The sequence below is a fragment of the Saccopteryx bilineata genome, chromosome 5 (assembly GCF_036850765.1).
Source record: "Saccopteryx bilineata isolate mSacBil1 chromosome 5, mSacBil1_pri_phased_curated, whole genome shotgun sequence".
Lineage (NCBI taxonomy): Eukaryota > Metazoa > Chordata > Mammalia > Chiroptera > Emballonuridae > Saccopteryx > Saccopteryx bilineata.
Window position 1 is genome coordinate 69,795,800 of NC_089494.1, and position 19,438 is coordinate 69,815,237.

At 35.0% G+C, this 19,438-nt stretch overlaps 1 protein-coding gene across 1 annotated transcript; it reads right to left on the minus strand.

The window, feature by feature from the left end:
• Positions 1–474: 474 nt before the first annotated feature.
• On the minus strand, positions 475–2,415 carry LOC136306496 (small ribosomal subunit protein uS10-like). Its single transcript, XM_066233038.1, has 2 exons — positions 2,357–2,415; positions 475–889 (listed from the first exon to the last, which is right to left on the minus strand). Exons 1-2 carry the CDS (start codon positions 2,413–2,415, stop codon positions 475–477), a joined length of 474 nt encoding a protein of 157 aa, XP_066089135.1.
• Positions 2,416–19,438: the final 17,023 nt, after the last annotated feature.

Genomic DNA, 19,438 nt, shown 5'->3' on the forward strand with positions numbered 1-19,438 from the left:
CATGAGGTAAGTCCTATTATCATATTCATTTTACAGATGAGGAAAATGAGCAGTAAAGATGAGCAAATTGCTCAAGATCACACAACTAATAAGGGGCAGAGCTGGGCTATGAACCTCAGCAGTCTGGCTTTAACCATTGACTCTTTTCTCTCAGAAAGTTGAGAAAAGGTGAGAGATGGAAATATTTCAGCAATGGCTCTAGACAGGGAGAGCGGACGGTTCAGTTAAAATGGAAAAAAGGATTAACTTTTTTCATAAAGATATGTAAAGAGAAAATGTAATTCAATTAAATACTTATTCACACAAAATTTTCACTAAGAAACACAAGAAAAGGCAGAAGTTGTAAAACTGAATGCCTCTTTGGTAAGTTACGTTTCCTTTGAAAGTGTTAAGAGCGATTTTCTTTTCTTTTTTTTTTTTTTTTTTTTTTTTTTTTTTTTAACAACTGATAGTCAATTTATTAAAAAGGCTGATTTAAGCATCTGCAATGGTGACTTCAACCTCAACTCCCGGCTCAATACTGATGGAAGTAATCTGTTTAACAATCTCAGAAGGGCTGTGCAGGTCAATGAGACGTTTGTGGATCCTCATCTGAAACCGATCCCAAGTCTTGGAACCCTCCCCGCAGGGAGTTTTTCTTGTGGTGATTCTCAGAGTCTTGGTGGGCATGCGCACGGGTCCTTTCACTTTGAGATTCTTTTCCTTCGCACCTCTGATCAAGTCAGCACACACTAGAGAAAGAAAACGGCCTTTCAGTTCACTCGGAACAACCGAAGGCGGCTTAAGCAATTTTAACTGCTGCTGGCTCAGCGATTTTCTTTTCTGAGTTGAAGTTACAGACTGGGTCACTTCTGCCGACCATGTTACTGCAGAAACTTTTCCCGTCAAGCTGAACAAGAATATAAAGGAAAACATTTATAAGCTAAAGTAACATTTACAGCACAGGCGAAATAGGCTTAAAATGGAAGAAAATGGTTTCATAAATACAAATTTCCAAGGAGGAACAAACATGGAGACTAGTGAGCAGGAGCTGATTGACTGTTCCACCTTGTGGCCATTCTGCATCATCAATGATTAAGCCAGGCTGGCTCTACTGTTTTATAAAACCTGGAGGATGAAGAAGCAGGAATAAAAACTTGTGACTTATATGTTAGGCATCCAGTACAAAGTCTGAGTCGTGGTTCAACTCTTTATAGAGTTTACAGAACTTCTTTGAAAGAAGAAATGTCTGCTTTCCCAGAAACTTGAATCATCATGAAGAAAATCCTAGACCTTGAATAAAGTCTGCTTCTTATGTATCTGAATATTTATTTAATATACCTCCCTTGAATATTGATGTAGCTCTCATCTTTTCAATATTGGTGTGATTAACTACTTCATAGTATAAGAGATATATTGTATATTTACCTCCATCAGCAAAATCAGGATAAAGCCTTCAACATTATGTCAGTTCTAACTGGAGAGAGTAAAATCTTTGTTTTTTAGCAAAGGAGAGAGAGGAAGAGAGGGACAGACAAAGGAAGGGAGAGAGATGAGAAGCATCAACTCAGATGTGTCACCTTAGTTGTTCATTGATTGCTTTCTCATATTTGCCTTAATAGAGTGGGGGAGGGGCTTCAGCTGAACCAGTGACCCCTTGCTTGAGCCAGCAACCTTTGGCTAAAGCCAGTGACTTTTGGCTCAAGCCAGCGATCTTGGGCTCAAACCAGCAACTATGGGGTCATGCCTATGATCCCATGCTCAAGCTGGCAACCCTGCACTCAAGCTGGTGAGCCCTCACTCAAGCCAGCAGTCTCGGGGGTTTGAACCTGGCCCTCCATGTCCCAGGTCAGCTTTTTATCCACTGAGCCATAGCCTGGTCAGGCGAGAGTGAAATCCTGATGACTACATGAGCACTAATGTGAGAATAAGGGGGCAAAAATCAGAAATGGCAAAAACTTCCCTAAGAGCACTAAAGAAGAGTCTTAAGATGACTTATTTCCACGGGAAACAAAATCAAGCTTGTCATGTTTCATAGAAAATAGGTAGCAAATGTGGCTAAATAGACATGGAAAGGCTGACTGAGAGATTTGTAACAATACCATAGCTCCCAATTACTGATTTATACTTGTCTATCAGGGGTCAGCCAGAATAATACAAGCTACTCTAAATTTTTTGAGAAGAAATTGTTATTAAAAAGATTAATTGAAGTATAATGTGTATCTATCTATAAAATGTACATATACATATCATAATTGTACAGTTCAATAAATTTTTTTAGTGTAAACATACCCAAGTCAAAGGACCCAGATTTAAAAGTAGAACATTATCAGTACCTCAAAGCCCATATTGTGCTCTATTTCTGTCATTTCTTTACCCAAGGATGTCTATATTGGCCTTACAGAATAACTGGAACAGTTGAGACACAAAGGTCATTGGGGCCACTTTTAGCCTATAGATAATCTATAAATATAAAAAACTGAGGATGTCACCATAAATAAACTCAGCTTCATGAATCACTAAATTGGGTATCTCAGAAAGAAAACTGGTTTGCCATTTGCCTAAGCCTCTGCCCACATTTGCTACCAGGAAATAATGGCTTCTTCTTTTCTGTCTTTCAAATACTTTGCCATTGACTCTCACTGGTTGAATATTTATTTAAAATAATTATAGCCTGACCTGTGGTGGCATAGTGGATAAAGCATCAACCTGGAAACGTTGAGGTTGCCAGTTCAAAACCCTGGGCTTGACTGGTCAAGGCACACATGGAGAGTTGATGCTTCCTGCTCCTCCCCCCTTCTCTCTCTCTCTCTCTCTCTAATGAATAAATAAAATAAAATAAAATAAATCTTTAAAATATAATTATAAAAAAGTAATATCTGTAGCAATTCATAAAAAGGGTATAGATAATACTGAATACCAACAAAAAATACCTGGTCTAGTCAGTTTCACCATTTTGGTTACTTAGCTTCCACAAACACTTCTGTGTATGTCTAAGTCACCAAATAACAAGGTGCACCTATTCATCATACAAATGTGTATGTTTTTAAATGTGGAAACTAAATTTTACAAATTACTCTCTCTGTTTTTGGCTGATATTTATATTTTTAAATGATCAGTCACAATTCTCAAATGATATATTATGTAACTTAATTATCAATATAATGCCATAACATCTTGTACAAACTGTTGAAGGTAAAAAGGGAAACTCTGTGTGTATGTAGATGAATAGGTGATCAACAATAGACAGCTCTGTCTAGCTACTATACTTCCTGCTCTTGCAAATATTCATTGTTACCATGAACACCTTACAAATGTCTCCCTTTTAATAGAACTACTCATTCTATTATTTTTCTCATAAAAATCCAATTATTAATGGTTCTTTACTTGTTGAGTAAACAAAACTTTCATTTTTGAAATTCTTAGATGACTGTGCCCCTGCATGTAAAACATTGCTATAGGTCTGCATTGATTTTAGCACTGGAAATAGAAGCAATAATAGGTTCTTGAAAGAATTCCTTGGGTTGTACACCTAACCAGGCAGTAATGCAGTGGATAGAGCATCAGACTGGGACGCCGAAGACCAAGGTTCCAAACTCTGAGGTCACTGGCTAGAGCACAGGCTTACCAGCTTAAGCACAGGGTCATTAGCTTGAGTGTGGGGTCATAGACATGACCTTATGGTCACTGGCTTGAGCCCAAAGGTCACTAACTTGAAGACCAAGGTTGCTGGTTTTAGTTCAAGGTTGCTGACTTGAGCAACGGGTCACTGGCTCAGCTGGAGCCACCTAGGCGAGGCACATATGAGAAAGCAATCAATGAACAATAAAAGTGCCACAACAATGAGCTTAAATGACACACTGGATGAACTGGATTTAATTGGTATCTTCAGAACATTTCACTCCAAAACAGCAGAATATACATTTCTTTCAGGGTTCATGATAGATTTTCTAAGATAAACCAAATGTTAGGACACAAAACAAGTTTCAGTAAATTTAAGAAGATTGAAATTGTATTAAGTATCTTCTCTGACCACAATGGCATGAAATTAGAAATCAACTACAATAGAAAAACTGAAAAACATTCAAACACTTGGAGGCTAAATAGCATGTTATTAAATAACAAATGAGTTATAACAAATGAGTTAACAATGAGATGAAGGAAGAAATCAAAAATTTTCTTGAAACAAATGAAAATTAACACACAATAAACCCAAATCTATGAACACAGTAAAAGGCATCCTGAGAGGAAAGTTCATAGCATTACAGGCATACCTTAAGAAGCAACAGAAAACTCAAATAAACAACCTAAGCCTGTACCTAAAATAACAACAAATAAAGCCCAGAGGAAGTAGAAGGAAGGAAATAATAAAGATCAGAGTGGAAATAAATGAAATAGGGTCTAAAAAATAATACAAAAGATCAATGAAACAAAGAGCTGGTTCTTTGAAAAAGTAAACAAGATCAAAGAACCTTTAAACAAATTCATCATGAAAAAAAAAGTTGGCCCCAAATAAAATTAGAAATGAAAGTGGAGAAGTTAAAAATGACATCACAGAAATACAAAGGATTGTAAGAAAATAGATATGCCAAACAATTGAACAACTTAGGCAGGCCTGACCTGTGGTGGCGCAGTGGATGGAGCGTCGACCTGGAGATGCTGAGGTCGCCGGTTTGAGACCCTGGGCTTGCCTGGTCAAGGCACATGTGGGAGTTGATGCTTCCAGCTCCTTCCCCCTGTCTCTCTCTCCTCTCTCTCTCCTCTCTAAAATGAATAAGTAAAATAAAATAAATTAAAAAAAAAAAGAACAACTTAGGCAAAATCGATAATTTCCTAGAAGCATAGAATCTTCCAAAACTGAATCTGGAGGAATGAGTAAACCTAAGCAGACTGATTACAACAAATGAAATGGAAAGAGTTATCAAAAGACTCCAAGCAAACAAAAGTTCTGGACCAGATGGCTTCACAGGCAAATTTTACCAAACATTCAAAGAAGAATTAACAAAAATTCTTCTTAAGCTATTCCAAAAAATTCAAAAGAAGAGATGACGTCCAAGCTCATTTTATGAGGTAAGCATTATCCTCATTCCAAAACCAAGTAAAGACACCGCAAAGAAAGAAAATTATAGGACAATATCTTCGATGAACATAGATGCTAAAATTCTAAACAAAATATTAGCAAACCAGGTCAAGCAATACATTAAAAAGATCATACTTCATGATCAAGTGGTATTTATTCTGGGGAGGTAAGGCTAGTATAATATTTGTAAATCAATAAATGTAATTTATCACATAAACAAAATGAAGGATAAAAATCACATGATCACATCAATAGATGCAAAAAAAGGCATTTGATAAAATACACCACCCATTTATGCTCAAAAGTCTGAGCAATATGGGAATACAAGGAACATATCAACATAATAAAGGCCATCTATGACAAACTAATAGCCAACGTCATACTAAATGGGCAAAAATTAAAAGTAATCTCCTTAAGATAAGAAATATGACAGAGGTGCCCCCTTTTACCATGCTTCTTCAACATAGTTCTGGAAGCCTTAGCTATAGCAATCAGATAAAAAAAAGGAATAAAAGGCATCACAATTGGAAAAAAAGAAGTAAAACTGTCATTACTTGCTGATGACATAATACTATACATAGAAAGCCCTGAAGACTTAATAAAAAAAACTACTAGACCTGGTACATGAATTCAAAAAGGTTGTAGGATATAAAATTAATATTCAAAATTTAATGGCATTTTATTTTATTTTATTTGTGGCAGAGATAGAGTCAAAGAGAGGGACAGATAGGAACAAACAGACAGGAAGGGAGAACGATTGGAAACATCAATTCTTTATTGCAGCTCCTTTGTTGTTCATTGATTGATTTCTCATATGTGCCTTGACTGGAGGACTACAGCAGACCAGGTGACCCCTTGCTGGAGCCAGCAACCTTGGGCTCAAGCTGGTGAGCCTTGCTCAAACCAGATGAGCTCACACTCAAGCTGGTGACCTCAGGGTCTTGAACCAGGGTCCTCCACATCCCAGTTTAATGCTCTGTCCACTGTGCCACTGCTTGGTCAGGCTAGTGGCATTTTAATACACCATTTTCTCTGTCAGAAAGAGAAATTAAGGATATAATCCCCTTCATTATTGCAGCAACAAAAAATAAAGTACCTAGGAATAAATTTAACTAAGGAGGTAAAAGACTTGCACTGGAAAATTATAAAACATTGAAAAAGAAATTGAGAATGATATAAACAAGTAGAAGCATATACCATGTTCATGGATAAGAAGAATTAACATCATTAAAATGTCTGTAGTTCCCAAAGTAATCTGTAGATTCAATGAAATTACTATTAAAATACCAACAGCATTCTTCACTGATCTAGAAAAAATATTCCAAAAATTTATATGGAACTAAAAAAGCAAAACAAAACAAAAACCTGAATAGTCTCAGCAATCTTGAAAATGAAGAACAAAGTGGGAGGTATCACACTTCTGATATCAAGTTATATTACGAGGTTATTTTAACCCAAACAGCTTGGTACTTACATAAGAACAGGCATACACATCAATGGAACAAACAGAGAACCAAGAAATAAACACACATCATTATGGTCAATTGATATGTGACAAAGGAGGCAAGAATATATAATGGATTAAAGATAGTCTTTTTAATAAATGATGTTGGGAATATTGAACAGATACATACAAAAAAAATGAAACTAGACCACCAACTTACACCATTCACAAAAACAAGTTCAAAATGAATAAAAGACTTAAATGTAAGTAAAAAAACCATAAATATCTTGGAAGAGAACATAGGCAGTAGTAAACTCTCCAATATCTCTCATAGCAATATTTTTGCTGATATATCTCCACAAACAAGAAAAATAAAGGACAAATTAAACAGATGAGACTATATCAAACTAAAAAGTTTTTTACAGCAAAAGACACCATTAACAAAATAAGAATACAACCCATTCAATAGGAGAACATATTTGCTGATAAGTCTGATAACCAAAATTTATAAAGAATTTCTAAAATTCAACAGCAGGAAGTAAACAATCCAATTAAAAAATGGGCAAGGGCCTGACAAGGCGGTGATGCAGTGGATAGAGCATCGAACTGGGATGCTGAGGACCCAGGTTCGAGACCTCGAGGTCGCCAGCTTGAGCGCGGGCTCATCTGGCTTGAGCAAGGCACACCAGCTTGGATCCAAGGTCGCTGGCTCGAGCAAGAGGTTAGTCGGTCTGCTGAAGGCCCACGGTCAAGGCACATATGAGAAAGCAATCAATGAACAACTAAGGTGTCACAACAAAGAACTAATGATTGATGTTTCTCATCTCTCTCTGTTCCTGTCTATCTGTCCCTATCTATCCCTCTCTCTGACTCTCTATCTCTGTAAAAAAAGATGGGCAAGGGACTGAATAGACACTTCTCCAAAGAGGACACACAGATAGTCAATAGGCATATAAAAAATGCTCACTATCACTAATCATCAGGGAAATGCAAATTAAAACCACAATGAGATCCCACCTCACACCTGTCAGAATGGATCTCATAACAAATTAACACACAATAAGTGCTGGTGAGGGTGTGGAGAATGCACTGCGGGTGGGAATGTAGACTTGTGCAGCCACTGTGGAAAACAGTCTGATGTTTCTTCAAAAAATTAAAAATGAAACTTCCTTTGGACCCAGCTCTCCCACTTTTAAGAATATATCCTAAGAATCTCAAAACATTAATTCAAAAGAAGATATGCACCCCATGTTTATTGCAGCAAGATCTGAAAACAGCTCAAGTGTCCATCAGTGGATGAGAGGATAAAAAAGTTGTGGTACATATACATAATGGAATACTACATAGCTGTAAAAAAAGAAGGAAATTTTACCTTTTGCAATGGCATGGAGGGACCTGGAGAGTATTATCCTAAGTGAAATAAGCCAAGCAGAGAAAGACAAATATCACATGATCTCATTTATTTGTGGAATATAATGAACATGGTGAACTGAGGAATGGAATAGAGGCAGAGGTGGGGTCACAGGGTGCAAAGGGACAGCTGTCAGAGGGAAGGGGGATAGGGGACAGGATCAGAAAGGTGAAGGGATTAGCCAAATTACATATACATAACACATAGATACAAACAAGAAGTCCCAGAGAGAAGGGGGTGAGAGGTAGAGAGGGCAGAGGAGGGTGTAATGGGGGGTACATTGTTGGGGGTTGAGGGTGTTATTTTGAGTGGAGCACTTGAATCCATGTTCAGAATAAATTTAAAAATTTAATAAAAATAACATAAAAATTAAAAAATATCAATGAATCCCATGGATGCATTTTATCTCACTATTTTGCTTTCAAATTGGTTATAAAAAAGTCTCAATCAAGATCATAGCAGATTGTTTTGAAGAAATTGACAAGTCAATTCCAAAATATATATATGACTTGTAAAAAAGTCTAGAACAAACAAACCATTTTTAAAAATCTGTATTTCAACTATAAAGCTGGAGTACAATAGCTCCTTCTCCTTTTTATGGTTTCAAATACCCACGGTCAACTGTAACCCAAAAATATTAAATGAGAAATTCCAGATATAAACAATTCATAAGTTTTAAGTTGCATGTCGTTCTGAGTAGCATGATGAAATCTCACATGGTCTTGCTCCATCCATCCTGCCCAGGATGTGAATCATTCTTTTGTCCGGCATATCCACACTATGTAGCTGACCTGTTCATTAGTCACTCAGCACCCTTCTCAGTTATCAGATCAACTGTCACAGTATTGTTGCACTTGTGGTCAAGAAACCCTTATTTTCTAAAGCCATTATATAATGTCGTTACAGTATCTTGTTACACTTATTCTACTTTTTATTGTTGTTAATCTCTTACTGTGCCTAATTTATAGATTAAACTATATCATAGGTATGCATGTATAAAAAGTAGCATATGTGTGGTTTGGTACTACCTGTGGTTTCAGACTTCCACTAGGGAGCTAGGAAGCGATCCCCTGGGTATAGGGGCTTAGGCACTGCTGCAGTCAAGATAGTGCCAGCTCAACAAAAATACCTAAAGACCAATGAAAAAACATAAAAATTTCAGTACTAGCTCCATAGTTTTAAAGTAAATGAATTTTTGAAAAATATGCCAAAGTAATTCAATAGGGAAAAGCATTTTAAATAAAGGTGCTAGAACTGGGTAGTCATGTGAAAAAGAAACAAAATTCTATTTATCTCTCACTATAAACAAATACTAACTTAAAGTAGATAATGTATCTAAACATGAAGGCTTTAATTATAAAAGGAGATATTTACAACCTTGAAGTAGCCAAACATTTCTTAGACACAAAGCAAAAACAATAAAAATTAAGAGAATTAGTATCAAAATATTAAAAGCTTTTGTTCTCTGAAAGATTCCTGGCTGAACTCACATAGCAGCCTTATGGACACTGGAAAATATGACATCATTGTGATCGTGGCCGACCCATGGGGCTGGGCCTGGTTGCAATGTGGAGGGACAGAAGCAGGTCCCTGTCCCTGTTGGCCTTGCCTCAGGGGCTAAGGCTGATCCTAACCCTGCCCTCGCCTGTGTCTTGGGGTCTGCTGGCCCCTCCACTGAGACGGCCCTGTGCCAGAGGGACAGTGTCTATCACAGCCTGTTCCCTAGCTATGTGCCCCAGAGGACCTGGGGAGGAGGTGAGTATGATGTCACAGCCTTCCTGGCAGCTGCCCTGGCTCAGGGGAAGTGTGAGGTGAGCTGGTGGTGACCAAGAAGATGGAGGGAAAGGGCTGCTGGCTTCCTGCACACTGACCTCGCAGAGGGGGAAAGTGCTACAAGTCCAGGTCTGACTCCTGAGGGGAAACACCAGGACTGCACCTCATGGGCCCTACGGAGACTCCAATCTCTTTCCCTGCTTCCCAATGCAGTGGCTGCTTCAATCAATCTGAGGACTTGAGGGAAAAAATAAGAAAGAAAATGCAAGCCATAAAGGAGAACATATTTGCAATACATATATATGTCAATGGAACTCTAACCAAAATATATAATTCTTAAGAAAAAAAAAGACAACAAACAAGAAAAAAATTCTTACAACTGAAAACTAACAACTCAATTTTTAAAATGAATAATATATATGAAACTTCATAAAAGAAGATAGAAGAATAGCCAATAAGGATATGAAGAGATGCTCAGCCTCATTAGTCATTAGAGAAATGTTAAATAACAATGAGATATAATTCCTGTCTACTCAAATGGCTAATATTAAACACATTGTCAAAATCAGCTGTTGAGAATTCAGAACTGGACCACTCATACTTTATATGTGCAAGTGTAAAAATGGTACCACCACTTTAAAAAAAGTTCAGCAATTTCTTATAAAATTAAAAGTACTCTTATCTTTAACTTAGAAATACCAAGCCCATGTATTACATATAAAAAATAAAACCATATTTATAAAATGCACAAATATGTTCATTGCAATTTTCCTCATAAGAGCCAAACTCTGGAAATGACCTAAATTTCAGTTGGAGAATAAATAAATATCCACACAACAGAATCCTACCCAGCAAATAAATAACTAAATAAAACAATAATATAATATAATAATAATAGACTACTGACATTTTATAATATGGATAAATCTAAAAAAAAACATTATGCTGAATATAAAAAACATGAAGCAAAAGACTACTGCATAATTTCATTTATATAAAACTCTAAGAAAGGCAAATCTAATGCATAATTGTGAAAAGCAGAGCATGTTTGCCTTGAGCCAAAGCAGAGGGTGGGGATGGGGAAGGGACATTTTGGTGGTGAGGGAAGTTGTTGGAGCATATGTTAATTGTGGCTGTGGTTACAAAGGCATATACATTTGTCTAAAGTCATTAAACTGAATATTTGAATGTGTGTTTTATTTTATACAATGTAAAACTAAATATAGTTTATTTTTAAAATGTGGTTCATGACCAAAAGCTATATTGGTGCTGATGAGGTTCAACATGATGATGGATAAGGCATTCGAGAAGTCCATAAATATAGTACTAGCAGAAGCGGAGTGGGAATAAGGCAATTCCACATCCGGAATAAGTATGCAGTAGGGCAGGGGTCCCCAAACTACGGCCCGCGGCCGCATGCGGGCCCCTGAGGCCATTTATCCGGCCCCCGCTGCACTTCTGGAAGGGGCACCTCTTTCATTGGTGGTCAGTGAGAGGAGCATAGTTCCCATTGAAATACTGGTCAGTTTGTTGATTTAAATTTACTTGTTCTTTATTTTAAATATTGTATTTGTTCTCGTTTTATTTTTTTACTTTAAAATAAGATATGTGCAGTGTGCACAGGGATTTGTTCATAGTTTTTTTTTATAGTACGGCCCTCCAACAGTCTGAGGGACAGTGAACTGGCCCCCTGTGTAAAAAGTTTGGGGACCCCTGCAGTAGGGTGAGAAAAGAAGGCTAAGCAGAAAGATTCAGAACTACACATGACCCTGTAAGAATTGGACTTAATCCATTTTTTAACAAAGTCTATCATTTACAAATGTGCTCTTATTCAACATCTACATTTTGGTAAAGTTTTTATTGAGAGTCCACGAAAATATTAGGATGAACTTTCTCAATTATTGTAAACTGATTTCATTCTGTTGAAAAGAATATGTTCCCACTTCTCTGTATTCCTACACACATCATTCATTGTCATACATAAAATGTATCTTATTGCCCAAGGAGTTTAGCTTCATTTGTTATCACACCACTTTTAATTTTACAGATTCAGTTAAGCTCTAAGTTAATGTTAATAAAGAAAAAAATTGTTAATGTGTGAAATTTTAGTAAAAATTATTTTTAAAGTTTTAGGAATGCATTTATTACTATGCATAAAAGTTACTAAAGACAGAAAATGTCACTTAAAATGTCTAGTGTATTTTATTAAAAGTTATGGGAAAAGTATGTTAAAACTGTGATACTGACTTGGGAATTCACAAAGATCCTAACATGTATCCCTGATGAATATAACGGCTGATCTGTTTTACTTTGACACTGCGTATCATTGCAGTGAAAAAATTCAACCAAACATTACTTTTTGCTCCTACAACGTGAGGGGATTTCATATAAACAAAATCTGTATTCAGCCACTTTTAATTCTTACTGACATATCTACAAAATGTATTTTTTTTTAAATTATTTATTATGTCAAAAGTTTTTTTTTGTTGTTTTTTTTTTTTACAGAGAAAGAGAGAGAGAGAGAATAAATGGGGACAGATAGGAACAGAGAGAGATGAGAATCATCAATTATCAGTTTTTTGTTACAACACCTTAGTTGTTCATTGATTGCTTTCTCATATGTGCCTTGACCATGGGGCTACAGCAGACCCAGTAACCCCTTGCTCAAGCCAGCGACCTTTGGTCTAAGCTGGTGAGCTTTGCTCAAACCAGATGAGCCCGCATTCAAGCTGGTGACCTCGGGGGCTTGAACCTGGGTCCTCCACATCCCAGTCCGACACTCTATCCACTGCTCCACTGTCTGGTCAGGTGCCAAAAGATTTTTTTTTCTACTACACATCACATGAAGTTTTGCTACTTTGGGAACCATATTTTACACTGTTTATTTTAATATTGAAATATTGTATCCTATAAAAATATACTACTAAGAGAGCTTGAAAAGGAATTTAAAAGGCATATTTATATATGATGTGTCCATATTACATTAGTAGATTCACTTCAGAAGGTAGTTTTTTCAAACAATAATATTTATCAAGCATTTTAGAATATAAAATATTAGAGTTTTGGATTATTTTATAAGTGAACTGTTCTGCTTTTTCAGAAAATTGAGGACCAGATGAATTTAAAAATCTATAAGAGCTTATATTGTTCTAGGACTGAAACGTTGACTTAAACCAGTGTAGGTTGTGGACTCACAATTTGCATCTAAGAATATTGGAAATGGGGAATAAATATAAAATAAACATCAAACCCTGCCAACACATGTAATTCTTGATATAAACATTTTTCTTCTATGCATCTTGTGCAATGCTTAGGCAGCGTATTTTGGAGGGGGGCCTTTTATCCATCCTTAGTCATACATTTATCCATCTTCTTATTGTAGACTACTCTAGGAAATCTTTTTATTTTTTTATTTTTTTATTTTAACCAAAACCTTTTCTAGACCAGTTTCAAATTTATAAAAAATATTGAGAACATTCATATACCCTGCCATCTAGTTTCTGTATTTTAAACATGTTATATTAGTATGGTACTTTCCTTATAATTAATGAACCAATATTGATACATTATTAACAAAAGTTTTTTTTGGTTTTTTTGTTTGTTTTTTTTACAGAGACAGAGAGAGTCAGAGAGAGAGATAAATGGGGACAGATAGGAATGGAGAGAGATCTATAGTTTATTCAGATTTCCTTAGTTTTTACCAATGTATTTTTTCGATTTCAGCATTCCACCCAGGACACCACATTATGTTCACATCTCCTTGGGTTCTTCTAGGCTATGACATTTTCTCACACTAGATTGTACTTTGGGGTGGTAATCTAACCAACTGAACTGTCCAGTCAGGGTACTGGCCTGTTTTTAAGGGCACTAATCTCATTTATGAGGGCTCTTCCTTCCTGACCTAATTACCTTGCAAAGGCCCATCCCCAAGTGCCATCGCTTTGGGATTAGGGTTTCAATATATAAATTTGGGAGAAGGGGTGGCAAACACTCAGTCCATTGCAGTATTATATCAATAATAAATTAACTGTGGTTATATAAGGTAATATCTTTATCTTAGAAACTAAACACTTAAGATTTTTTGAGTGAAGAGTCATGTATACAATTAATTCTTAAATTGTTCAAAGAAGAAATTTATATGTATTATATACTTAGAGAGATTATATATAATGTTTCCATAATGAGAATTATATACATTATATGTATTTACAGGTAGAAGGATAAAGGGCAAAACGTTAACAATATTTGAATCAGAGAAAGGTTATATGGATGTTCTATATACTCCTTCTATCCCTATAAATAACCTTTAATTTTCAAATTTTGAAATGAAAAGTTAAAAAGAAAAATTAGACCCACCAGGACCTCAGATATATGTTATCAATGCAACACATAATACTTATAAATTAAGTATATATATTTTCATTGATAGGCTAAATTTGACATTTTATATAAAAGTGACATTGAAGACTTGAAAAAGGCATGTTAGAATTAGAATTGAAATGTAATAATTGAAACTAAAAATTTATTGAATAAATTTAAGAGCAAATTAGATATGATAGAAGAGGGATTTAGCAAGCTGAAGGGTGGAGTATAAGAAATATTTCTAACTTTAAGATGAAGATATAAACAAAGGAAGTAAGAGAAGAAACAGTAGAGAAACTTACATGCATCTAATTGGGGTCCCAGAAAATTTTCAGAATTGATTAAAACCTTTAATCCAAAGATTTAAGGATTTGAACATAAGTAAATAAATAATTAAACTATACTTAAACACATCACAGTGACATTTAAAAAGCAGATTATAAGAGGAAAATGATAGATTTTCATTAATATTTAGATTACAGCAACATCCAAATCACCAGTGGAGGTCAAAAGACAGTGATATGTTTTATTCATTGTATTGCATGAAAATAACTGCTTATCTATAGATTTATACTCAGTAGAAATAACCATGACCCTGGCAAATTTGGCTCAGTGGTAAAGCATCAGCCCGTGTGGATGTCCTGGGTTCCATTCCAGGTCAGGGCACACAGGAGAAGTGTCCATCTGCTTCTCCACCCTTTCCCCTCCCTTTCTCGATTGGCTGGAGAGAGTTGACCTCAGGTGCTGAGGATGACTCCTTGGCCTTCATCTCAGGCGCTAAAAAAATAAAAACTGGCTCAGTTGCTCAGCAACAGAACCGCCCAAGGTGGGGAGCATTACCCCCTAGTGGGCTGTGGTAGTGGTGGGGATACCGATATGGGTACATGTGGGAGTTTGTCTCTCTGCCTCTCTTCTTCTCACTAATTAAAAAAGAAAGAAGAAATACCTTAAAACAAACAAAAAAGGAATACAGTAAAACTAGTTTTCAAACAAACAAACCAAAAAGCCTAGTACAAACTGAATTTATTACCAGAAATCCTGCATGTAAAGAGTTACTTTGTATAAGAGGAACAGGTGCAGGAAACAATAAAGAGTAAAAAGGATGAAAAAATATATGGTATAGATAAATCTAAATGAAATTTGGTTTATAAAATATTTATAAAATTGAATAAATTGAGTTGAATTAAAACATACAAAAACAACAACAACAAACATATGGGTCAAAGGGAAGTTAAATTAGAATTTTTGGTCCTTGAATTGTCTGAAGAGAGACAAAAAATTCTGATATTTCAAAGAATCTATAAAAAGCTAAACTCATAAAAAGGGCAAGTGAAGTGATGGTTGCCAGAGACAGGGGAATGGGGGAAGCAGGGAGAGGTTGGTCAAAGCATACAAATTTATACCATGAATATGTTATTATAAATTACCCAATTTATTTAAATTAAAATACCAGTTCATCCATTTCACCCACTCCCTCATGCCCCCCCCCCCCAGCAACTGTCAATCTGTTTTCTATGTCTGTGAGCTTGGCTTTTTTGTTTTAGTTTGTTTTTTAGATTCTACATATAAAAAGATCATATAATATTTGTCTTAATATGACTTATTTCACTTAGTCAAATGCCCTCATACTTCATTTATGTTGTTGCAAATGGCAAGATTTCATTCTTTTTCAATGGCTGAATCATATGAATATCATTCCATTGTGTGGATATCTATATATGTATCACGATTTCATCTATTCATCCACTGATGTCCTTTTCGTCCAACAAATTCCACTTCTAGGTCATATGATTTATGACTATGTTGACTTTATCACGTGGCTAAGGTAGTGCTTGTCAGAACTCTCCATTGTAAAGTTGTTATTCCCCACCACCGCCCTTTCTGTTACTATCCTTTTTGAAAAGCATTCACTATGCCCAATCCAACTTTAAGGAGTAGAGAGTTTTGCTCCCCTTCATGTAGGAAAAAGTGTCTACAAAAATTAGCTAAAATTCTTCTTCATGAGGTATTTTTCTCTTCTCTCCCACTTATTAACTTAGTCAATAATTTATTTATTATATATGGACTCATGGGTATTCATTCTATAGATTATAATTCAACATTATTTGGCTGCTTTAATTGATTCAGATCTGGTCATTGGTAACATTTCCAGTTGGCTCTTGCGCCCCTTTGATACACTGTCATAATTGAGGGAATTGAGTGGTTTTTTTCTTTGTAACTACTTCACTTCTTGGTGATTTATTAGAAGCTACAGGCATGTCTTATAATTTTACTGCCCCATTCCTAGAGTCAGCCTTAAACAGAAGCTCTGCTTCCTTTTCTTAGAGAACAGTATTAGAAACCAAGATCTGAGTGCTAGTTGAACCTAGAGGCCACTTGAAATAGGGGTTTAGTTTATTTTGTTCTGCCACAATATTGGTAAAGCAACACAAATATATTATCAAAAATAATCATTCATGATTTTTTGATAACACGTTGCTCTAGCCAAATGGAATATTTTTCTTTATATTTTTTGAGTTGAAAGATAATTTCTGCTCTCAATTTTTATATGGAAGCTATATATTACTTGTTTCAAAAGCAATATTGTGATTCTTCAGTGATTTTTCTCTGTCTTGATAACAAACCTTTGTTGACTTGAGTCAGCTCAACCTCTCTCTTCACTTCCGGGCCCCAGAGAGTTAATAAACAGAATGTGGAGAAAGGACAAATAGACTTTAACCTGAGTTCAGGCCTTTGGACACTCTATTCAATTGAAGCAAATCACCAAATTTTAGCTCTTATTTCTTCTGGATATTACAGAATATTTTTGTCTGAAAAATGAATTTTTCTATTTTTTGAAAGTTAATTCTGCTCAGAAAGACTTTAAGAAAAAGCAAGTAAGTTTTCTAGGAGAAGAGAGAGAAACTAGAAAAATATCATAGATCACTAAGCCAAGTGTAAGTTTGTGTGTGGTGGTGCCATCTATACTAAAATTAGAAGTATAGAGTTTTTTGTTTCTAGGTGTGAGCTACAGAAATTCCCTGTCTAGTAATAGATTATAGATTGTTTTTCCAAAGAGATTTCCTACTTAGAGAATGAAAATAATAAAAACAATCTCTAAACAGGGCTCACTATTGACTTTTATAATACTGGAACTACAAATATTTTCATATTTATTATAAAAAGGTAAATAGTATAAGAATTTGTTCTTTTTTTCATGTCTTTGTAAAATTATTCATGTTTATAAGCTAATTGGTGTACTATCAGGTATTTTATGCCTCTTTTATATGCCAAACCTGTTTATTAAAGCTTAAATCAAAAGAATATAAACTATATAAAAAAATGAGTTTCAACACCTATCTGTCGATTTTCTTCTTTTAAACTGAAGACATGGGGAAGACAGTAAAATATTATTTTTAATTTAGGTAATTTATCATTAATATTTTATTTTCAAGTGATGTTTTCTAAATGCCATTTTAAATGCTGTAGGTTATTTAAATATACCAAAAGACTACTTTCATTTTAAAGGAGTTTAATTCCTAAATAGAGATAAAATTATAGTGTCAGTATTTACCTAATTTTGTACATATCTGTATGTGTATAAGTATATGTGTATGTACACATCTGTCTATATATACTGCTCATAGAAATTAGGGGATATTTTATCACTTCATATTCATTTTGAAATATCCCCTAATTTTTGTGAGCAGTATATTTATCCATTCATTATCTATCAACTACTACATATACTATTGAAAAAATATATACACATGTGCTTCAAATTGAACTTTTTAAAACCATCCCCCAAAATACAATTGACTATAATATATTATATTTTTACTTATTGTGATGTCATCAAGGCTTCACTTACTTAATAGGATAAATTAAATTTACAGAATAAATTTTGAGATATAATGTAGCGCAGTTTTGACCTTGTCAATGTTTACTTGGTGATCCTTAGTCAGTAACTAAGTATAATTTTATCTTAGTAGCCTCAATTCTGGTATATTCTATTCTGATATCAGAGAATTGATCTAGGTGATTTTTGTGTCCCTTACAACATTAGTATTCAATGATTAGATTCCAGTTTTTAAAATTTTATTCTTTCCTACAATATAATCAATGAGCAGAGAAAAAAATGACCTTTTAGTAAATAATTGTTTCATGTCCTTTCCTATTCATGCATTATTTCAATTGCAGCTTTCTTCACAAGCAGGCATGCCTAAGTATAAAAACCAACTGAAAAATCATACCATTTAAGTGAAAAGTTTAGGTTTTTCCCTCAGTGCTTGCAACAATTTAGAAAACAGTTATCATCTTAGCCAGAAAAAAAAAAATTGTATCCTTTGCCTCACTTTATTCCATTCATGTATTCTGGGAATAGGGTTCCTTAATATTTTAGAAGCAATCTGTAGCAGATGATATCTCTTAGCTCCTCTTTTCAAGAGAGCCAACTTTATCTTCATTTTATGCAGTCAATGTTCTATTTAACTCTAAATTATTTATTATGTACCATTTGGGATATAGGGGAAGGCATACTTGAGAAATAGAGAGTTATGTAAAATAAATTAAAGCTAAATTATTATTCATGCATGTTGCACATAGGCCTTGGATTTACTTTGAAGTACCACTGAGCAGCAAACCAGAACAAAGTGCTTCTTCTAGAGTAAAATTTGTAAGCAGATGTTTGAACCTAAGAGACAGAGTCTTTCTATGCCAGCCTATTGCTTGTGGATTGCTTCAAAATCCAAAGAGTATTTTGTGTTTGATCAGGGTACACCGAGCCATTGAGTGTATTCTCATTGTAATAATGAAAAGTTATCATGGTGCTTGGAGCATAGCAGATGCTCAAAACGTTTTTGTTGAATGAGTGAATGCACACAAAATAAATACATGCTTACATCACACCATTCACCCTCCTTGGTTAGAAATTGCTTTGTAATGTTACTGCTCTTCATAGATGAAAAAGACATATTAATATCTGTATAAATCCAAAGCTTCATTAATGTGATTGTTATTTTATTTGGTAGTAGTTGTGTTCTTAACTACATTGTCAAAAATGCTATGAATTTCCTCAAGGCAAGGTGTTATGTAGTCATAGAGTTTAATTATGAAACCATCTCCTTGCTCAGCTTCATTAGTTATTAGAGAAATGCAAATCAAAACTACAATGCGATACCACCTCACCCCTGTTAGATTAGCTATTATCAACAAGACGGGTAATAGCAAATGTTGGAGAGGCTGCGGAGATAAGGGAACTCTAATCCACTGTTGGTGGGACTGTAAAGTAGTACAACCATTATGGAGGAAAGTATGGTGGTTCCTCAAAAAGCTGCAAATAGAACTACCTTATGACCCAGCAATCCCTCTACTGGGTATATACCCCAAAACCTCAGAAACATTGATACGT

Coding starts and splice junctions, on each gene's coding strand:
- LOC136306496 (XM_066233038.1), bottom strand. CDS start 2,415: ATGACCTTTGTGTCTCAACTGTTCCAGTTATTCTGTAAGGCCAATATA. Junction 890..2,356: donor GCCAATATAGACATCCTTGG/GTAAAGAAATGA, acceptor ATTCTTGTTCAG/CTTGACGGGAAAAGTTTCTG.